The following is a 20,872-nucleotide window of genomic DNA, read 5'->3' as shown; positions in this document are numbered from 1 at the left end:
TGCAAACCCACTGCATCTACTTTTTTATGTACATACATATATATATAGTAAAAAATATATGTATTATATATATCTATTAAATATATACATGTAATATATCTATTTATACATATATCTATATAAATATATACATATACTTTTCTATATAAAATGTATATACATATACTTTTTTAAATATGTATTTCTTCCATCCCTCTGCCTCCTCCCTTTGTTTCTGAACTGCTCGGTGGTTTCCAGCAGCAAGCGTTTCTCTCCCCGGGGGCTGGAAAGTGAAGTGCCCACCACAGCGCTGCTGCTGAAGCAGGGTAGCAGGACCCAAGTGCTGCTGCAGGCTCCACCGACACAAAGCAAAATCCCGATTCCCCAAAATGTGCCCTTTATCCTTGTCTTCGGGGGTGATGTGATCTGTTAAATCCCTGCATGGGGTTTGCCAGGAACAACAAGGCTGAGACAAGGACTAAAAGACGATGACCACGTTTCGCTTATAGCCCCTGCCTTTCCCCCGGTCTTGCACCCACAAGGGACGTCTGCCTGCCCCGGCAGTCGCCTACGGCCTCGCTGGAGCTCCCCCACGCCAGCGGCACGGCTCCCACCCAAATCGCTGGCATCAAAGCCCCCGTGCTGGTGACACTCCTGCCTTTGCAGCGGGGCAGCTGCAGGCTGGCGGGGGATATGCCCCCCACGCAGGGGGGATTCGCCCGCACGAGGTGGTCAGGCCAGCAAAGCGCAGGGGCGTGAAGCCGTGCATACAGGGAGCATCCCATCACCCCTCTGAATTTAACCCCCTCCTCCTGCCCCTCTGTGCGCACAGGGGGATTCTCTCCCAATTTTCTTTTTTTCTGTGGGAGGGGGCAGTTTTCCACGACCACATTTGTGTTCCTCAGGTCTCCCTCTAACCCCACACCCCGCAGCCCTCCTTGCCGGCCGGCAGCTCCCCGACAGTTCTGCCCTTCATCCCTCTCGCCTCGGCCGTTCCTTTCTCCGGGTGACAGGGGAGGGAAGGTCAGCACTTCCCTCCTGCTGCTGGATCGAGTTTTCCCAAATGCCCCGAGAGATGCCACTTCATTCCCAGCCCTGGACCTTGGCTTTGGAAGGGTCTTTTCTCCCACCACCGACGCTCGAGAGTTCGGAGCACCCAAATCTCTGCAAGTGACACGAGCCTCACGCGATGCCAAACAAAAGCCAGGAAGGAAAAGTGCCTTTTCCTTAGGATCCTGTGCTGGATCCTGGATCCTGTGGACCCCAACACTCCCTCCCCCGATGCTTCTCCATTCAAACCAAGGCTCAGCCCCTTTGCAGTTTTACCCCCAGCAGCATCCCTCGCTTACCTGGGAGGAGCGGAGAGAAGCACCGAGCTCCCTGCTGAAGGGGACGGGCAGGCTGGGATCTGCGAGCGTCCCAAGGTGATGCGGCTCTCAACTTATAGTGACATTTGATCGGCTGGAGGAGCCGATTGGCCCCAGACCCCCTGCGTGGGGCAGGGAAGGGAGCAGGGATGAGGCGGGGGGGGAGGAACGGAGAGGGAGCAAGGGAAGGGGAAAAAAAGGTCATACCATGTATAGGAGCAGCTGGAGGAATTGCACAGATGATGCTAAGATGGGAGGGACATGTTTGAAGAAAAAAAAAAAAACCTCCAGGGCTTGTGTTGCTATATTTACAACCCCACCAGGCAGGCAGAGCTTAAAGAGGGGTATCTGAGGCAAAGGCACCTCGGAAACAAATTGCAGGACCCCTGCAGCTCTGTGGCGCATGGCCGCTGCTTAAAACCTGATCGTGGCACCCTGGCTCTTGCAATCTCAGCACACAGCAGCAGCCTCTGCTCTCCCGGCCGGGCAGGAGCTCTTCCCTGCTGCCCCTCTATACGTTAAATGGCTTCAGTTGCACTGCAGGGTTAGAGCTTGCGGAGGGCTTGGGGACCTTCTGCCGTCCAACGCTCTTCGAAACAAGCGGTCACGGGGCACGTGAGAAGTCAGCAGCGCGTAGCACACGTGTCACGCGTGTGTGTGTGTGCGTGGGTGGCGTGTGGCACGCACCTACCTCTCGCTAAGACCACCAGGGCTCTGCCACGCATCAGAGCTTGAGGAGACCTGGAACAAAAAGCAAGAGAGCAGGAACGCAGCAAGAGAGCTTGTCTGACCTCAAGCCACACTCAGAGCCCTTCTTACCACGACACAAAAGCATTATTTAAGTCAGGACATCTTAGAGAGGGCAAACCCCAGATGGCTGGACCCCATCTAGGAGCCTCTAGGTGCCCGGAGGGGTTTTGCCGCCCGAGCACCCTCCGCAGTTGCACGGCTATGCCAGCAGAGGATTGCAGTGCCTTGGACAACCCTCTGGCTCACGGTTTCCATTTCACTAAACCTTCATTAAACCTTCAGCTCCCTCATCCCCTCCCTCCCTCCCCTCTCCCCTTGGCAGGGCTCCCCGGCGGTGCAGAGCATGCCCTCCCGTGTGCCTGGCAGCTCCAGCACCCCCTTTCTCCCAGCCTGTAGGAACAGAGAAAACCTCCAGGAGCTGCAGGGCAGGCGATATTTTTGGCCTGGGTCACAGATCGATTCCTGCCCACTCTTTTCCTGCCACTTGCAGGAAAGGGTCCCCAACCGAGGATGTAGAGACGAGCTTTTAAAGCCGTGGAGCAGGAGCCCAGCGCTGCAGCCTCCCATTCACCAGGTAACGTGCACGAGCCAAAATCCCCTCTCCAGCTTGTATTCTCCAGCTGTCCGGCAGCTTATCTCCTCGCCTCCGTCCTGCAACCCAGCTCGAGCCAATGCTTTTGTAACTCATCGGGTGGGAGGGGGATAGTGCATCCATCCTCAGCGCCTGGCTTTGGCCAGGAGGAGTTTGCCGGGTGGGGGAGCCGGGGTGGGCACCCCGTGCTGCCGAGGAGAGTGGCACCTGCATAGGGACGCGCGGCTGGACCAGGTATTGTGGCCTCCGCTCCTCTACCCCAGCTCCGCCGAAAGTGCTAACGCAGCAAACCAGCCTTCACGCTGCATTTTCGGCAGCATCAAGCATTTTTGCCGTCTTCCACTGGCTCATTTTCCTTGGGCACTGCACCAGCTGGGCACATCTCCAAGAAATACTGTATTTGCCCAAACTGGCAGCGGAGCGGGGATGTGTGGGAGGGGAGTCCCCCAGCTGTTTCTCCTTTTATGTTGCCGTGGACCCAGTTTGGCAATGGTATTCACCGGCCTCCTTCACCTGCCTGCTGGTTATGGACTGTCCCCGCTGCTGACGGGGCATCGCGACTCAGGTCTCCCACACCGAGGATTGGATCAATCAGTTAAAAAGGAAACGTGTGTGTGCAAATGCGTGTGAAGCCTGGGCTTACACCAAGGCGGTTCTCAGCAGATGCAGGGCTGAATGCTCCCGTGGTCCCGTCTGACCCGTTTGCTGCCAGTCGGTTGGCAGGAGCAACGTGAGCATCTTGCAGGGGTGCACAGCCTCTGCCGGAGCGGTGCTGCTTGTGCACCGGCGACAGGGAAGCGCTCCACATCACTCAAATACCCCTCTAAGCATCCTGACAAACGTGACGTTGGTGCAGGCTATGGGAGGGACAGGTAACCAGACGTTTCTACCTGCTGCAGCTCTATTTTCAAATAGGTGAGATGCAAACGTTGCTCCCTGCAGCATCCCCTTAGTTCCTGTACACGCGTGTCTGCGCTCAGCTCAGTTCCTGATCTGGACACATTGGGTGACTGCTCCAGACAATGTCCATCTTTACATCATGTTCCGTCTTCCCCATCACCACCCCTTGCGAGCGTGGCCCATCTGCTTAGTACTGTCCCAAAGGACGTCTGTGCATCCCACAGGCTGCCTCTGTCAGAGCGCTCGTGTCCATGTCATGCGTCTTGTCTCCAGTCCCAGCGTGATCCGGTTCCCTCTTCCCACAGGACCGAGGGGATCTGCTCCACTCCTCTGGAAGAGGGCTTATCTGACGCACACATCCTCCGTTTGCTCTGCCATCATCTGGTTCACAACCGAGGCTCATTCCCCACAGCCCATTTTATGTTTGCCCTCTCTTCCCTTTGTGGGTCTCTCTATCTGCTTCGGCACGTAACTATAATCCTCCCAAATATTTGTTTCATGCCTTAGCTGCGTACCCTGTGCTTTTCATACACACCCTACATCTCGTCCTTGTTTCACCTCTTGATGCCATCGCTCACCAGTCTCATTCACAGCCTGCAACATTTTCATCATTAGCTTTGCCTCTCGTTACTGTAGATCGTCCCGCTCTAGGATATATATTTTATGCTGTCTTGCCATCACCTCTTCTCCCTGCATCAGCAGCAAGATGTACTTGGACTTGCCTTTGAGCTGCTGCAGTGCAGCCACGCCAGCCTAGAGACCCAGCAAACCATCTCGTGCTCTGTAGTGATCGCATGGACCCGATGAGAGAGAGAGAGCATCCCGGCTGTGGCCGCATTTCTTCCAAAAGCTATCAGATTTTGTTAGGCGAGGGTGCGGAGAAGCCCCTCTCACCAGCTGCCAGGTTAGAAGACAGCACCAAGGCCACAGAGAGGGTGCAAGCAGGTCACGGACATGAAACCACTTAACTGCACGAAGTCCCTCCGCCTGCTGACCTCAAGCCAGAGCCTGGCGTGCTTTTGCAGTCACAGCATCTCCACCTGGAGAGGATACAGCAAACCGGTGTTCCTCCTTGAGTAGGAACTAGAGGCTGGGGCAGAGGTCTAGAGAACTTTCCACTAGGTAACCTACCCCGATAACTTATTTCTTTTTGGTAGGTAGTACCCAGACTGGTTATTTGAGATGGGCCGCAGGAATATACGGCACAGCAGGGCCACTTGCAGGGAAGCTGTAATCAGCCCTTCTCATCTTTTCTGGCTGTTGGCTGACCTATTGCAGCAGCCAGTGCACTCCGCGAGAGATGCCTTTAAATACAGTGTTCACACATTAGCCCCGATAATTTTACAAATTGCATAAAGATGGGCATTTTGGCCAAATGCTTATCTCTTTTTTTTTTTTTTTTTCTTGTTTTTTATACCCTCACCCCCCGTGCTCATTGCACACCAGTCAGTGGGCAGCATTTCCATGGATCACTGCCTCCTACAGCTGGATGGTGCCCAGCCAGCGAGCTGAAAAAGTGCTGTAAAAGTGCATCTAAAAACCTCTACAGCCCTGGAAGTCTGAAATCCTACCTGCAGCTTCATGTTCATTAAAAACTACAGAGTTTGTAAATAAAATCAGCCACGTCCTTCCCATCAAACAGGTGCTCTTACACAACCCAGGAGAGATCTAACTCCTGAAAAGAAACAATACCTATCCCTCATTCACCACCTTCTGACCAACACGGAGCAAACTGATCCAATACCGAAGCGGATCCTGCTTTGGCACGCAAGCTGGGCCAGAGGACCTCCCGAGGTCCTTCCTCACCCAAACTTGCCCATGACTCTGCATTTACACCTTCGTGCTAGAGCTACAGAGGAACTTCCACCGACACCTTCTTCCATCCAAAAATCGTTAAGTTATCCAAAGTGAAATTGTTTGCCAGGAAAATGTGTTTTACCTGAGTTGTTCCATCATTCACAGTCTGAATGTTTCTTCTGTTTTTTTTCCCCTCTCTGAAGTCATATTTGAATGCTTTGAAAACAACATCTTTTGGTTTTTTTGCATGATACGGCTATTCTGGTGTGTTTGTCCACTTGTACAAACATCAGCACTGAAACACTTGAAGTTGTCCATGAAAACGTGTCGATTAAGCTGACGGGGATGGGTGGGGATGTGTTTCTCTGTTTTGTGACACTTTCAATTATAAACCTTTTACCGTGATTTAGGGCAGGAAGGAAATGGGAATCACAAAAGCCATTTGGGAAGGAAAACTAAATTCTTATCCAGTTGCCCTCCCCCTCTCTTCTCTTTATCCCACTCCAGAGAAAGGGTTTCTGCGGTGGGGTTTAATCAGCAGTTCAAGGTTCTACATTCACCAAAGGCTCTTTCCAATTTAATTGAAGCGGTTGCCAATAAAAAGGTGGATCAGATAGTGACTAAGTAAGTACGCTCAGACAAAGGACAGAATATATATATAATTAATTATTTTCTGTTCCTGGGTAAAATCCAATGACCTGTTTTATGCAGCCGGTCAAGGAGAGATCAGAATAGCCTTCAACTTTAAAATCAGCTCCTCTATTTAAGTACGAGCAGACTGCTGCCATTTTACTGGCGATAACGGGATCCTGAGGAATCTGAAACACAGCTCAAACGGGCCGAGCAAAGACCAGGCTTCCTCCCCAGCTCCTCTAATATCCCCGCTTGGCATTTGGGCTCGGGATCTCGGTCCTTGGCTTGAGGACCCTCCCTCCCCCAGCTAGAAGAGACCTGGTGCAGTGCTTGCCATGCGCAGCGATGCACCTCTTGCAGCAGCCGCTCAGATACAGGGGAGAGCAAGTATTCACCAGATTGTGGGTTCACCTACCTGAATCCCGGAGGGTGGCTGGGGAGCCTCAGGGTGCGACACCTTCTCCTGATGGAGCTCCATGACATCTCAGAAGTTCAGGGGCATAAAAAGGAGAATAAAGGGCAACAAGCAAGTTTTCTCTTATTAGCTAATTACCTTGTTACCAAATTACCTATGTATGCTTCCATCCACCTTCCTGATACTGCTCTTCTCCTCCTTGCATCTGGAGGGAGGGAGTCAATCAACACCTCCGTGAAGGACTCTAGCGTGTCATCCCTTCTGTGAAGTTCAGTCAGTAGGAGAACCTGCCCCCGTCTTATCCCCTCTTAGCCTGTAAGAGCAGAAGCTCTACATGTTTTCATGAGAAATAGGGAGATGTGAACACGTCCTACTTCAGCATCAGATGCAAACATAAGCCAGCCTTGTGCATCATTCATACAGCGCATGCCACAAATACACTCATTAGGCTGGTGTGGTTTCGGTGATGACAGTGGCAGAGCAGGGTACAACGTGTCCTTGGGCATTTTTAAATTCTGTTGAAATTTTCTTATTTGTAATGGTGTTTTTTTTTTTTAAGTTTCCAGTTGGGTTGGCTCTGGTTGTTATTGTCTGGTTTTTCTCCCCAGTGTTAGAGACACACAAAGTCACTAGCGCTCCTAAAAGACAATGGAAGTTTTAAGTTGTTAAAGTCATCAACCAAAGAGGAATTAATTGCATTAGGGTATTTGCATGAAGGATTGAGCACCTACCCCCCAATCCTTCCACAGGTCAGCGCTGCTCTAAGGAGCAGCATGTCCTGCAGAGCCAAGTGTGATCTCATCAGTCATCAGGCAGACAGAGGGGAAGAAAGCAAAGGGAGAGCTCGCCTCCAACACCAACCCAAAGATGCAGCTGCATCCCTTCCATGCGAACTGGCCTCATCAGTCGGGCCACAGTTCTGATGGATGCGGGAAATGCTTTGCTGTCTTGATCCATGACAGAGTGACTCAAGTCGGATTAGAGACACATTACCAGACGGGGTCGATGAGCAACAAGGCTTAGCAGGGCGGTATTGGAGAAGAAGCAAGAATTCGCCTTCAGAGTTGGCTTTCTAGCGTAGCCAGATGGAACAGACCAAGCTTAACCCGGGTGTAAAGCTGCTTTGGAGACCTCCAGAGAAACTGCTCTTGCATACCCCCATCTCCCTGTGAGCACGTTTAACCTACCAGCTGCCGTGGCACCCACACTGAAAGGCTGTGAAAAGCAAAACCCAAACTGGGATGACAGCTGGAAAAGGGGATGGAACACCCAGGGGCGGTAAATAACTGCACCCGTTTGGGCAGGTTCGGCCAGGGCAAAGGCGGGGATTGGTGCCATCCTTACCAGCTCACTTTAGCAGTCTCTGCCCCAATCTTGGAGTCAAACTGCACGCAAACCCCCAGCCAAAATTCACCAAACCAATCAACTCCAAACCCTCTCTGCTCCCAGCGCAGCATTTTCCAAGCTTGCACGCTCCGCATCTCTCGCCAGGAACAAGCAGAGACCGAGCCAGAATTTGCACTCTTCTTCTCTGGGGACGGTAACATTCAAAGCACAGCTCCACATTTGCATTTTGCAACCCTGACTTTTGCAAAACAGTAAATCTGACCGGCAAACTTGAAAAGCCTCCAATTGGTTTCATTGCCTGGAGCTACTCTGCTAGAATATCTGTCCTGGCAACATCACCATCATCTGCCCTTCACCTCTCCGGTACTTTAGATGCCGCACTTTGCAGGGCCAAAGCTGGGAGCATGCAGTGGTGTTACTTGATAGCCCTTCTTCATGCTAATTTTAGTTGATGGAACTTTTTATGCTTTCAAAAGGGAGTCATTTTATTTATTTTTGAGAAATCTCTTTTACTTATTGGCTACTGTAAATACTCTTTTCCATATGATGTTTTGAACTTACCTACAGGGCTCTCAAAATCGCAAGAAAACAGCACCTGAAATGATCTCAAAGGAATAACAACCTGTTAATTTTGTAAAGAAAACCGAATGACACGATGCACCCAACATGCAAGTGATTGCAGATGGAAACAAATTACACATCAGTAAGTACTGAATTTCATCTTTCTTCAGTTAATATTGATTCCTGATTTTTGTGGTAGGCTGTTGCTCCATCACTCAGGTGTTTGCTTTGGGAGATGTGCTTGCTCCATCTGCTTTAGACATCTAAGGCGCAATCCCTGTGGGATTCAGGAGGTGCTCCTTGGACACCCTAGATCTAGGCTAGATGTCTCTCTGAAGATAAGGGATCAGGCTGGACAACTCAAGACATAGCCAGGGGCTCATCCTCAGGCTATTTACACCTAAATGGATGAGACCAACAGTGAGGATGAAGCCTGAGCAGCAGCGGGATGGGAGCCAGGACCAGTGCCTGGAGCTGCTGGTTTGGGCTGTCCCCAGAGGAGGTGAGCAAGGCAGGAGACCAGCCGAGGTGCTCACAGCAGCCGCCCACGGCCTCTCCGCAACCTCAGGGAAGGACAACCTAGCCAATCAAACACCTTGCTGCTTTCATGCTTTAAAACGCTTGCTCATATAAATTCCACCGATATTTTCCCCTTACTTTGCTTCAACCTCCCCCCCCGTTCTTCCCATCACGCTTTTTTCTATTTATTTGAAGGATGAAGAGTGCGTGCCTTTAGCATTGCTAAACCACTATTACTTAGAGTTATTGTGAAGAGATTAAGCACCTTTCTGAAATTTATGATCTAATTTGAATCGTTCCACTGCAACCAAAACCCTCAGGGAACCCAATACAAAAATCACAGGGAAATCACTTGTGGTCTGTCTCATTATCATTATCAGGATCCTTGTAACAGGTCCATCATTTCTGAAGCAAATGCTAGCTCCAGTTGTACTTCTTGTCACTGTCAGATCCATTCTTTACCTGCTTTAAAGAAAAAAATATATATATATCACACAGCATTAGCGAAAGTGTGTTGAGCTGGCAAGAGTTACCAACAGACCAACCTCAGAGCCTTGTTCAGTAGCATATCAGCTGTCACCTCATTATTTATAGCCGCCCTGCTCTTTGAGCTTGTTTATTTTCCTTCCCTAAGGTGGTGGCGGGAGGGGAAGCTCTGACATTCAGGCCCAGGTGTCTCTGGGTCTGACCTTTCCTTCAAAGAGCAGAAACTGCAGACACATTTCAAGGAAGAAAGTCATTTGGAAACTTTAGACCCTCGTGTCCATCACCTCACTGGAGGCCCAGCGCAGAGCTGCAAGCAAGGGTTGAGCAGATCTGTTAATTAGCCAGCTCACGTACATAAGGATGGTCTTAAAAATGAGCCTATAATTATTTTATACCTGGAAAGCGAACCAGATGAAGTCTAGCCCCCAGTCTTGAGGCAGAACAAGTGCTACATAAAGACACAACATTCAAAACAGACTTGAGTTTTCCATCAGCTAAGTTTTCCCCAAGTTTAAATAACGCTGGTTTATGGCCTGCAGGAAATAGGCATTGCAATGGTCGTGGGCCGTGTTTTTCAATCCCAACTTGCATACACTCATGTAGAATCATCTGTTAAAGCGTGTTGGAAAAAAAGCAGCCCTGAAGCCTGCTACGGAAAGACAAGCAGCCCATTTCAGTATTACTGTAGTCCCCAAAGATTCATTTAAGAGTGGATGCTGTACAAAAGGACGTTCCCCTTCTGCATAATCTAAACATACAAGACAGGGAAAGAAGAAATGGGAGAGAAGCAGCACCTTGAGCTGTGTCTCACGGTCACTTGAGAGCCTTGAGTTTGAACAGAGCACTGTTCAAGCCCCTCTTTTTGGGCACCGTTGACCTGCTGAGGGGATGGTAATTTGGGATAGCATGGCAGCACAGGCAGCCAAGAGATACAGGGACCAGGAAAGCATTGCTTTTCTCCACCAGTCCTGCAGCAAGACACTCTCAATGCCTCAGTTTGTCCTTGTTACACTTAAAGCGCAACAGTCCCAGGAGAAGATAAAGCTAAGGTCTTATAATGAGTCTCAGAGATGCCAATGCTGCAAAAAAAAAAAAAAAAAAAAGAGTTTGATATTGTGAAAAATGAGTGTAAGAAAGACGGGGAGCAGTCAGCTACTGAATAAGACCAGACCAGTAACTGCTCTGGAGGGGCACAGCCTGCTCTCCTTTGCTCAGATGAGCAGAACGAGTCCCCAGGAGCACTCTTCACATCCCTAGGAGAGCAGAGGTCCCAGCGACATGCAGAGACACACAGGAGAGCTGGAAGCTGGCTGGCTTTGCAAAGGTTGCAGCATAACTTCACCACCACGCACAGTGGTTTCTCCACAGCAAATTCACCTGCAGGAGCTTTTCATTTTAGCAAGAGATGAGCTGAAGCACTTTGCAAATGCCACATTTTCCTCTGAAGTGAGCAACAAAACCAGCCACAACGCCCTGTGCTTGCTGCTGAGGGGAGAAATGAGCCTTCATTCCCTCTTGGCATTGCTCAAAACACACACCCAGAGCACCTGGGCTGCAGCATCCCTTTTTTTGCTGGGTCTTTCACCATTCTGGTAACCCCGCTGCCACTCCCCCCCACCATATGCACACCAAATTACTTTGGGAGCAGAAAAAAATTGTAAAGTTAATTTAATTGTGGAAAAATTTCCCCTGGCAGATATAGGTACCTCATAAAAAGCTACACACATCTGCTCCAAGCCAGGTCTTTCCCTGGTTGCTCACCACCACTGGAGTGCTCTGGTCTCCCACGTAACCCGCTCACTTCTGTGCTGCAGCCAGAACCTGAATTATGGCAGTTGTTTCTGTTGAAACCACATCTAGGTCCACATGGGCTTTAAGTGGGGAAAATAGGCCCTGCAAATTAACCCTCCTTAGAGAAGGAATCTCACACAAGCAGCCTTTGGGGCCTTTTCTGCGCTCTCCGAGCTGGCAGGGCACAGGAATAGTAACAGGAGAAGTTTCTGGCCATCCTTTCCACCAGCCAACTGCAGAACAGAGTTGAAAGAAAGCGGTGCAGCCAGTTTGCACGCATGCAAGGGCACAGTAGCGCTGCTTTCACCTCACGCCAGGACATCTCTGTACACCCCATTGCTACTGCTCCGGCCACACTTGAAAATCCCAGCATGGCAGAGGAAGGGCTGAAGGGAGGAAGATGGGGCCAGATGGTGTCCGTGCTCCCCAGTGCTCTCTGAGGAACACAGACTCCTTGAATTCCTACCTCCAGGAGGAGCTGAAGCAGAGGATGGAGAGGACGAGGGTACCAATAAGCAAAAAGATGACAGCAAGAAGTGCTATCTGAAAACATCCCTGTTTCTAACACTTTAGGGAAGCATAGGTAAGGACAGCACAAATTATTTGCTGTCTCTACACTATAGAAATGTTATTACTTGGAAGATCACTTCCATAAAAAGGTCTTTCATTAGATGGTTCCAGATAGGGTAGTCAGCTCATTAGCGTGCTGGGTTCCTGTGCAGCCAGCTATATTGACCTCATCTCAGCTGTGTAAGCAGACTATAGAGGATTATTTTTTTTTATAGCTGACATTGCCAGTGATTTTGGTTGAAGCCTGTGACGCTGCTCAGGTCTGTTAGTAGAGAGCTAAGCTCTCTGCTTCTCCCAGCTGATCACTCCATAGGAAGTCTTCTGCATGCTGCTCCATCTCTCACCCAAACACCGCTCATTCTCATTTTACAGTCAATTACCCCTAATAACAATGAGCAATTCAGCAAGATGACAAGGATCTCCTAAATGGGGCAGGCACATGGAAGGCCCCTTTCCTTTTCTTCTTGTCACTCAGCTTGATGTTTCTTCTCCTCCACTTTCCGCTCAAGCGGAGAGCTGCAAGGTCTTGGAAAATAGCTTTGCCGCAGGAACTCCTACATCAACAAAATCCTCAGAGTTGCCATCGTTACAACATCTTCCTCAAATTTTATTAAATGCTTACCAAAAAAATCCAGGACACAGTAAATTTAAGCAGAAAGCAAACTGATGCAGGAAGAAAGAGAAGCTGCCCTCCCTCCAGGAGAGCAGAAACAAGTTGCAAAATTATGTTGACATGGGAAGAGGGCAGGAATAAGACTTTAAAGAAGGATGGGAGACATGCTAACACCATGAAGTATGAAGACGTGGGAGAGCTCAGAAACAGTCCTGGGAGCTGATTTACAGATCTCAGGTCCAAGGCCAGAGTGCCACTCTTTAGGGGCTCAGTTTCCCCGTGTTCACAGCAAGCCCTGACCTCCCCAAACAACTCTTTAGGATGCCTTTTCACCAAGGCAGCTTCCAGCATAAGAGAAGCAGCCGTTTCCCAGATACCCTCTCCACCTCCAGGAGCGTAGCAGGCAGGTTATCAACGCGCCCACCACCTCTGGCATTCAGAAGAAGTGTTTCAATCACTGGCACTGGAGCCCACAGGTTAGAGAACAAGCAAATCCCCTTCCCAAAGAAGGGAGATAATGCCAGTGACCAGCACTCGTCACCTGGGAAAGGAGACCTTCCACCCATGTTAGACAAGGAGAGGAAGGCAGCAGCTATTTGAAGCAAAGCTGCTATTGCCACTGTCAAGACGGAAAAGTGGCAGGAACATTTTGGCACATAACTGCGATTAAAGGATGATCGGGGAACTAAAAAAAACAAATTCAGGACTAAGTTGAATGTGATTTGATGTACACAGAGTAGATGGAAGTCCCTCAAAGCAGATGTTGTAGAGGGACAGAGGCTGCACTGTAAACAGGGGAAGACTTTACCCACAGCTGGCACCAACTGGGTGACAAGTGGTCCTTGCAGTCTCCTCACGCTCAGGGTCTGCCCATTGCCCTCCTTTCAAACACCGATTCTTTTACCAGGTTTCTGTTGAGCTCCCTCTCTCCCACCACCCGGCCACCAAAAGCCACAAAAGTAGAAATTCTTCATCATGTAGCAAAAGCCCTGCCAGCTCGGCAGGGCAGCAGATCCCTCTCTCCTTACACTTGAGAAAGGAGAGAGGGAGAAGAGCCACAGCCTCCCATCTCCATAGCAGAGCCAGATAAAAAACAAAAAAAAGAAGCCAAAGAGTCACGTAGAAGGTTAAAACAGGGGTGGGTTTTGCCAGCTGATCTAGTTCCTTTCATCCAACCGGAGGCAGCATGGGGTATTGCTCACACCCCGAGAGGAGTCAGGCTGTACCGAAGCAGGCTGACATCGGGCAGGAGGAGAAGAGAAACATCCTTCAATTATCTTCTGTGGAGCAGAGGAAAATAGTGGCATTGAGGGTTGCATCGAGCCAGGACCAAGCTCAGCTGCAAGACAAGAAAACAACAAGTTTATGCATACCGTTTTTGGCCTGCCACGAGCGATACCCCGGGCTGTACAGGGGCAGCGTCTTGTCTAGCAATTACAGGTGGCCTTCTCCCACCCGTTTCCACAAAGCCCTGTGAATCAGCCCATAAAGCTTCGGCGCTGCAGGACAGCCAACTGTGCTACCTGCCCGTGGCAGAGCAGATGCCGAGGGCTGCACGCCCAGCAGAGGTCACGACTGCCCAGGCGGAGGGAAGGACGTGCTCCTGCCCAGCCGTCTCCTCCCAAGGAGGAGATTAGCAGGTTTCCTTCAAGCCCAAGAAAGCCACTGAAGTGGAGAGTGTGTTCCTACAGCCCCCGGCAGCCGCAGCTTTCCACCTAGGACCATCTGCAGCGGTATCACGTTCCTGCAGCTCTCGATCTGCTCCGTGCACGACAGCTGGTGCAGCCGAGGGACTCCAGCACGCAAATGACTTTTCCATCGCATGATAAATGACTCCTCCATGCCAACACTCTCCCCACCATTCCCAGTTTGGGGTTGATTGCAGATGGAGCAGAGTCCAGGAGAACAGTTGGGGTCCAAGAGTGGGTGACCTCCCCTCCACCCACAGGCACTCAACCAGCAGCAGGGAAACTTAACCGTTTGAAAGCCTCTTGACTCAGCTTCTAGCTCAATTTCCTTCCAGCTTGTCACAAGCCTACCCAAGTTTCTCAGGCAGTGTTTTCCCTCTTGTCCCTGCGTTTTCAGCTCTGGCCTTTCTGCTGGCAATAAAGCAAGTCCATCTGTCCCTCTGCTTTTGCTTCATTACACGGCAAGGGGGAAGACGCTCACAAATCTTGCTTGTTGCAGAATTTCTCCTGAGCACACAAAGCTCTGAAGGAGACTCATCAAACAAAGCCAAGCGTGACAGGGAAGGCAAATAAATTAGGAGCTGATTTCCTTTTGCCGTCTCTTGGCATCTCTCTGCCTCACTAGTCAAACACACAGACCCTGGCACAGTCACATGCAGTGGAAGTTACCACCCACAAGGTCTCCAAGACCCACAGCACAGCAGGTCTCAAGTCAGATGGGATGCTGAGATAGCAGCAAGAGTGATTTTAAGAGCACAGACTATTGTAAGAGACCACAAATCTTGAGGATATAGAGCACAAAGCAGCCTCTAACTTTGGGAACCAGAAGGAAAGTTTTCCTGGTGCATGCAGATTATATCTAAACTTCCCACTCCAAGAACCTCCATGCCCTCCTCCGTAGCATCTGGCAGTTTGCAGCAAATCCCAGGCAAGATCCTGCTCTGACCCTTGTGGGAAGCTGCATTTTTCTGGAGTGCAGCAGTCCACAGGACAAGGAAGACACTCAAAGAGCTGGCAAGTTCACTGGTTGGGAAGTTCACTGCCCTGCCTCTTTAGTATTCCCAACACAACAAACCTGAAGGAGGTCAGCCTTATAATTCTGGCTTGCCAGTGCTGCTAGACCACAGCTCATCTTGTAGTACAGGCTGTCCATGGGACCACATTAAACAAGAGCAGACGAAATCATTCCACAATCAATCCTAACATCAGATGCATGTACTAGCTCAGCTTGCAGCAGATAAAAATCACCCAAGCAATTACCAATTCCTATATAAACAGAACCAGAGTAGTGTTGCACAAGAGCAAGTATGCACCTCTCCAACTGAGGCATTTTGGCTTTCTGACCCAGAAGAATCTAGAATATCCACAGGGCTGGGGAAGAGAGCAGGTATATGATGAAGGAATGGGCGCTCAGCCTTTTTTTGGGCCAGTGCAGACTTGTTTCTAAGAGTAGCTCTTGGAATAGAGCAAGTCCTAATCCCAGCCTTGTGCCTAAGGCATGAAGCTGATAAGCCACTGGGAATGCCCAACAGTTGTCACCCCCAGCTGGCACAAATCCCCTCCGAGCCCCTCGCCAAAACAGTGGGAGGTTTCTCATGCCTGCAACCGAAATAAATGCATGGGTTGGTAGCAGTGCACCACTTGCTAGACTGCCCACCGCAGCCTCTGCTCTGGAGGACAGCTCGTCCACCGTAGTGAGGGCTGGACCTTGAAGGCTTTGCGCTCCACATGCCACCTCTTCAGTGCTTTCATTTGCTGCTCCTTTTTTTTTTTTTGGAAAAGTCATCCTTCTTTCCCCCATCCACAAGCAGTTTTGGCAGATACACCACCTGCTCGCTCGGTCCAGATCAGCTTCCCAGGCCGGTGCTGACAGCAGCACTGCAAGCCCAAAGACACCACTCAAGCACAAATAGCTTTTCTGCGCTTTTGAGAGTTTTATTCGGGATAATTTTCCCCACACAGTAGGTATCACACTACACACCCACACTGACCAGAACGGGTTGGAAGCCACCAGGAACCGAGCAGAGCACATGTAATAGCCCCTCTGGGCAACCCTGACATCACCCCACCTCCTCTTCCTCGTTTCAGGATGTTCAGTTGCTTCCAGCACCAGGGATTAAGGGGCTCAGTGATTTATGCCTCATTTCATAGCAAAACTCAGCGACTCTGTGCTGAGTGAGAGCCAGGGCAGAGTCAGATTTCTTTTTGGGGGCTGCCAAAGAGTCATGGCAGGTCAGAGGCTGGGTGCTTGGTGTTCCCCAGCCTTGCTCAGGAAGAGAAAGAGGAAAACTGAGACTAGTTTTATCTTTCTATCCCCAACACAGACCCTTAGCTCGACTGCAGGAAATCTGACCGGTGCTCACCAGAAAGAAGAGGAGATGGTGGCAAGTCAGCAACAGAGAGCAGGAAAAGCAGTTGTGCATCCCCCCAGGAGCAGCACAGTGTTGGCCAAAGGGGGTCCGGCTGCAATGGCCAGTGGGGATAAGACCCAACTGAGAGCACAACCCATTTCTGTCTCACTGAAGAATGGGTGATGCAGAGAGGACAGTGGCAATGCTCCCCAAGGGAAAGAGAAAAGTAGGTTTTGTCTTAAATTGAGTGCAGAAAGAGAAGGTTGCCGCTGTGCTTGACACAGCAAAGAAACGCCAGTCAGAGTTAGTGTTGTGACAAAGCACTTTCATCAGATCAACGCAGCTTTTAAGTCCTGTGTTTCATGGGGATGTCTTTCTGCCAGCTGAAATCAATCAAGGCCAGTGTTGACTTTGACTCCAATGACACATGTAGTTTATGGCTGTTCTGTTGTATATAACATTGTATCAGAGTATTAATAATTGGAATTTGGAAAGCCATGAAACATTCCTGATTTGTGTCTCTGGAGAATGTTTCAAAGCTTGAAAATTTCAGACCTGCTCTGTTTCTCTTGACATTTCCTTCCAAATCCTGTTAGGACTTGCCAAGACACGAACGTCTGGGGTCCCAAGGAGCTCTCACTGGATTTTGCGCTAGCGCCAGGAGCAGGAGGGCTCCAGGTTTGGCAATACAGCTTCCCCCCAGTACATCTCTTGCCCTGCCACACCACCCTCAAGACTGGCTGAGGCTACCTTGGGAGACTAAGGAAACCAAGACTGATGCTCTTCTCCCACAATACTGACTCCATACTCATAGCTTCTGGAGAGAGGAAGAGGAGGCCTCGTGTACGAATACTTCAGAGTAAGACAACGCCAACTCTAAGCTTTGTGTTTTCTTCCAGGAGATGACAATGCTGATAACAGTATCATCCTCCATCCAACCTGCTCCCATCCGCCACCACCTTTCTCCCCCTCCCACCCTACCAAAGCCCGGGAAGGACAACCTGCGGCTCCAGCGGCTGCTGAAGAAGGCAGCCAAGAAAAACGCCGTCCTAGCTTCGGAGCAAGCCAAGCCCTTTCGGTCCAGTCTCTCACCTGTGAACGAGGCCAGCCCCGACCTAGAGCACAATGAAAGCGCTCCCCAAGCAGAGACCCCTGAAACTGCAGCACCCCCCTCCGCCAGCCTCCCAACCCGCCTCTCCGTGAAGCCCGTCACCCACCGGGTCCCCTCCCCTTTCCGAAAGAGCAAGCCTTTCACGCTGAAGGTGACCGAGCAGAGACGCATTGCCGAGCACCTCAGGCTCATGACCTCCCCAGCCGTGCCCATGCTACACAAGCCAGGTGCTCCTGAGACTCCACAGCGGCCTGAAGGCACAGACACCCACCTTCCCTCTCCAGGCGATCCTTCCACATTTGTTTTCCCCCAACCTCCTCCTTCCAGTACACCCAGTAAAGAAAAGGCACCAGAGGTCACCTATGTTACCAAAGCGCACGCTTATTTTCACAGTGTCAAGCCACCCAGGGCTAAGACACCCACATCAAATGAGACCCAAGCAACCATCAGCCATGAAGACAAAAGGCCACCTTCTCCTGCAGCCGAAACAAGCTGCTTTGAACCATCTCCAGGGCAGATACCCACCCCACTCGATGACAGCAAGGCCACGGCTCCTGCACTGGAGCCTCCCCTCCTTTCTGCTGCAGAGGCAGAGCCTCCTAAGGAACCCAAGCCTGCTCCTACTGAAGAGTCCATCAAGGTCCCTTCACCCAAGCCCAGCACCTCTGATGCCCACACCAATAAGCCTATGACCCATGGAAGTGACACAGAAATATCTGGGTCAGAGATAACTCCTGAATTACCCAAGCAAGATGGCGACATCCTAAAACCATCAACATCCAGCACTCCTTGGAAGCAAGCACACCTAGAGACAGCAACCCCAGCAGAAGCTGACAGTACGGGGGCCACCTCCACAGACACCAAGGCAGAACATGTCCTTCAACCTCATTTGACCCCCAGCTTACCGAAGACCAGCCCTCCCCTCAAAGCTGAGCCAGCGCTACTGTCAGTAGAAGCAGCAAGACCTCCTGGAGCCAATGCTGGTGGCTGGCTTCGCCTCAGAAAGCACTTGATGGTGCAGCCAGAAGCACCCAACTTCCCAGAGCCCGAGCCGGAAAAGCTGGGACAGGAGGAAGGGAGCAAGGAGAAGGACAGCTCTCAAGCGGTCACTGGTCAAGACGAGAGGCCGTTTAAATCAAGGGCCACAAGAACATGGGATGCTATTTTATACCAGATAACAGTCAACAAAGAGAAGAAGCAGCAAGCAGAAGAGAAGAAGCTGCAGAAGGAAGAAAGTTTCTTTCTTCCCCGCCGCTTACCCATCCTTCTACATAAGCCACGCTTCGATGCCCGGAAACTGAAGGAGCTGGCTGCCAAACCCATGACAAATATCACCACCATGTTCGAGGTGGGCCGGTTTAGACCCAAAGTGACTGAGGAGCACACCAAGAGCTTTAACAGAACGGCATCAGGATGGTCAGTCAACTGAAGCCAGGCTGCTCCACCAGGCCCACATCTCTGGAGGTTCCTACAGGGCACCAAGCAAGAGAGCACCTATGTCTAGGTTTACTGCCCGACAGAGCCAAGTGTAAGGGAAAAAAAAAAAACAAACAAAACACAAACCCCTCCCACCCAGCAGCCTCATGCTGTGGGTTTAAGGGTTACTCTCCATATGTATATAAGCTTAAATGCATAACGTACCACATCCACAGGTCATGAGCCAGGAAAATAAACATGCGCTTGTTTTAAAAAGAGCCAACAACAAGCACTGTATGCAGTAATACGGGGAAGAGAGGGGAGGCACACAGTGAAGAGGACAAATTGCCTGTAAAAAAAGCCCGGTTTGGAGGAGGATGATGGAATCCAAATTTATTTTATTTATTTAAGACCTAGAGAAATCCTAGAAATAAAAGCAGCTGTAGATGAGACACCGTGAAAGAATCTGGGTTGCTCCACATCTCCTCTAGGGATTCTTAGAAACTGACCTCAAAGAGGGTACACATCATCTCTTTAGCTTCTCCACTGAAAGCGCTGTGGAGGACCCCTCACACCCGTTCACTGAGAGCAAGGTGGAAACTCATCCTTTCACCCAAGGCACAGACAAGGGACAGCGTAAGGTATCCATCCTTCTCTCACATAGCAGTTCCCCTGCCTAAAACACTGGACAACATCATTTCATGTCCTCCTAGGTCAGTCTACTAAACCGTAGCGCACAGACGACTAACTTTGTTGCAGTAATCAAGTTCTGTTATGTTATTTTACAGTGCTTTTTTAAGTACAGCTGAGGGTTAGTATTTTCACGATAACCAGCAAGAGCCTGCTCCAGCATGTGGGTATCCAGCTCTGTGTATTTAACAGGTGCTGTTTTCTGGGGGTTCCTGCTAACCACGTGTAGTCTCATTTTCAGAGGCAAGATCATAGTAGTTGCATAGCTGCTGCTGCCTGACGTCCTGAAAAAAGGGTATTGAAAACAAAATCCCCAACTCCGTCCATCCAAAGAGACAACTGTGCTTTCCAGCATTATGGTCACTTTTTGCATCTCCATCACCACCAAGCTTATGAGCATGAAAGCTGGAGATCAGCTATTTCTGTTTCTCAAGGGACTTTGTCATATGCTGGGATATTCCTACACAGCTAATATAGGATTGCTATGTTTAGTCCAAATAGGAAACTCGATACACAGCTCTCCACATTCTCTTCATGTGCAGAGGATATGGAGCTGACCAAAATTTTCCCAAGCCAAACTGCAAACAGACTTAGAAACAAAACCAAGAGGCCCTTTTGCCTTTTTGAAGTCTTCCAATTTTGCAAGGATGCTACCAGAAGAGCTCAGTTATAATCAAACCACCACTGACGTTTTTACTTTTCTGGTCTTATCCTCTGTTTTGTAGCTCCTTCCCTATTCCAAGGGAAAAAAAAAAAAATGAGAAGGAAGAATAACCCAAATATCTAAAGTTTGGATTTCTCTGACCCCCCAGTTTTCCAGGAAAAAGCTGAAAATAGGTAGGTTGGAAATGCACTGGTAATCACGAGTGGATCCCAGGTAAGCTTTGCAGAATAATTCGACATGCTGCAAGAGAAGGCCATAGAGAAAGATCCACGCAGCAACACAAAATCAAAAAGAGTGCAGCTTAAAACACGTAGAATGCCTAATGCAGATAAGGATGGTCTTACCACACAGCGATAAAATGGCACCTTACCATAGCGCAGACGGTCGGATGCCTGTGCCCAAGAGTCTGCATTCACGAGATCCACAGCATTAGCGTGAAGCAGAACAGCCAATATTGATTACACTTGGGAGACTAAGCGAATCTGGCCAGAGAAGACGGTTTCAGAAGCAATTGTGGTTTAATCCACTTTGTCCTGCAACGAGGACAACCACCCAGAACAAACCAGCGACTCTCACACATGGTGATGAGGAAAGGTTTATGCCTTGCATCTCCTGGGCTTCCCACCAGACTG

At 50.0% G+C, this 20,872-nt stretch overlaps 3 protein-coding genes across 8 annotated transcripts in view; 1 reads left to right on the top strand and 2 right to left on the bottom strand.

Annotated features, from left to right (window-relative positions):
• The window catches only part of TNNT3 (troponin T3, fast skeletal type), a 32,600-nt gene extending 30,295 nt beyond the window's left edge, over positions 1 to 2,305 (bottom strand). For all 5 annotated transcript variants that reach the window (XM_075163008.1, XM_075163012.1, XM_075163010.1 and 2 more), the window contains exon 1: positions 1,329 to 2,305. The gene's annotated coding sequence lies outside the window, so the exon portion shown is untranslated. The remainder of the gene's footprint in view (positions 1 to 1,328) is intronic.
• A 9,988-nt stretch (positions 2,306 to 12,293) lies between these two features.
• LSP1 (lymphocyte specific protein 1) overlaps positions 12,294 to 20,872 on the bottom strand; it is a 51,423-nt gene continuing 42,844 nt past the window's right edge. For both annotated transcript variants that reach the window (XM_075162990.1, XM_075162991.1), the window contains exon 11: positions 12,294 to 13,659. The gene's annotated coding sequence lies outside the window, so the exon portion shown is untranslated. The remainder of the gene's footprint in view (positions 13,660 to 20,872) is intronic.
• PRR33 (proline rich 33) lies at positions 17,262 to 19,048 on the top strand. Its single transcript, XM_075163830.1, has one exon. It carries the CDS (start codon positions 17,262 to 17,264, stop codon positions 18,897 to 18,899), a length of 1,638 nt encoding a protein of 545 aa, XP_075019931.1. The 3' UTR covers positions 18,900 to 19,048.

Source organism: Calonectris borealis, chromosome 14 (genome assembly GCF_964195595.1).
Source record: "Calonectris borealis chromosome 14, bCalBor7.hap1.2, whole genome shotgun sequence".
In the NCBI taxonomy this organism is placed as follows: Eukaryota; Metazoa; Chordata; class Aves; order Procellariiformes; family Procellariidae; genus Calonectris; species Calonectris borealis.
This window is presented reverse-complemented; position numbering and strand designations above follow the sequence as displayed.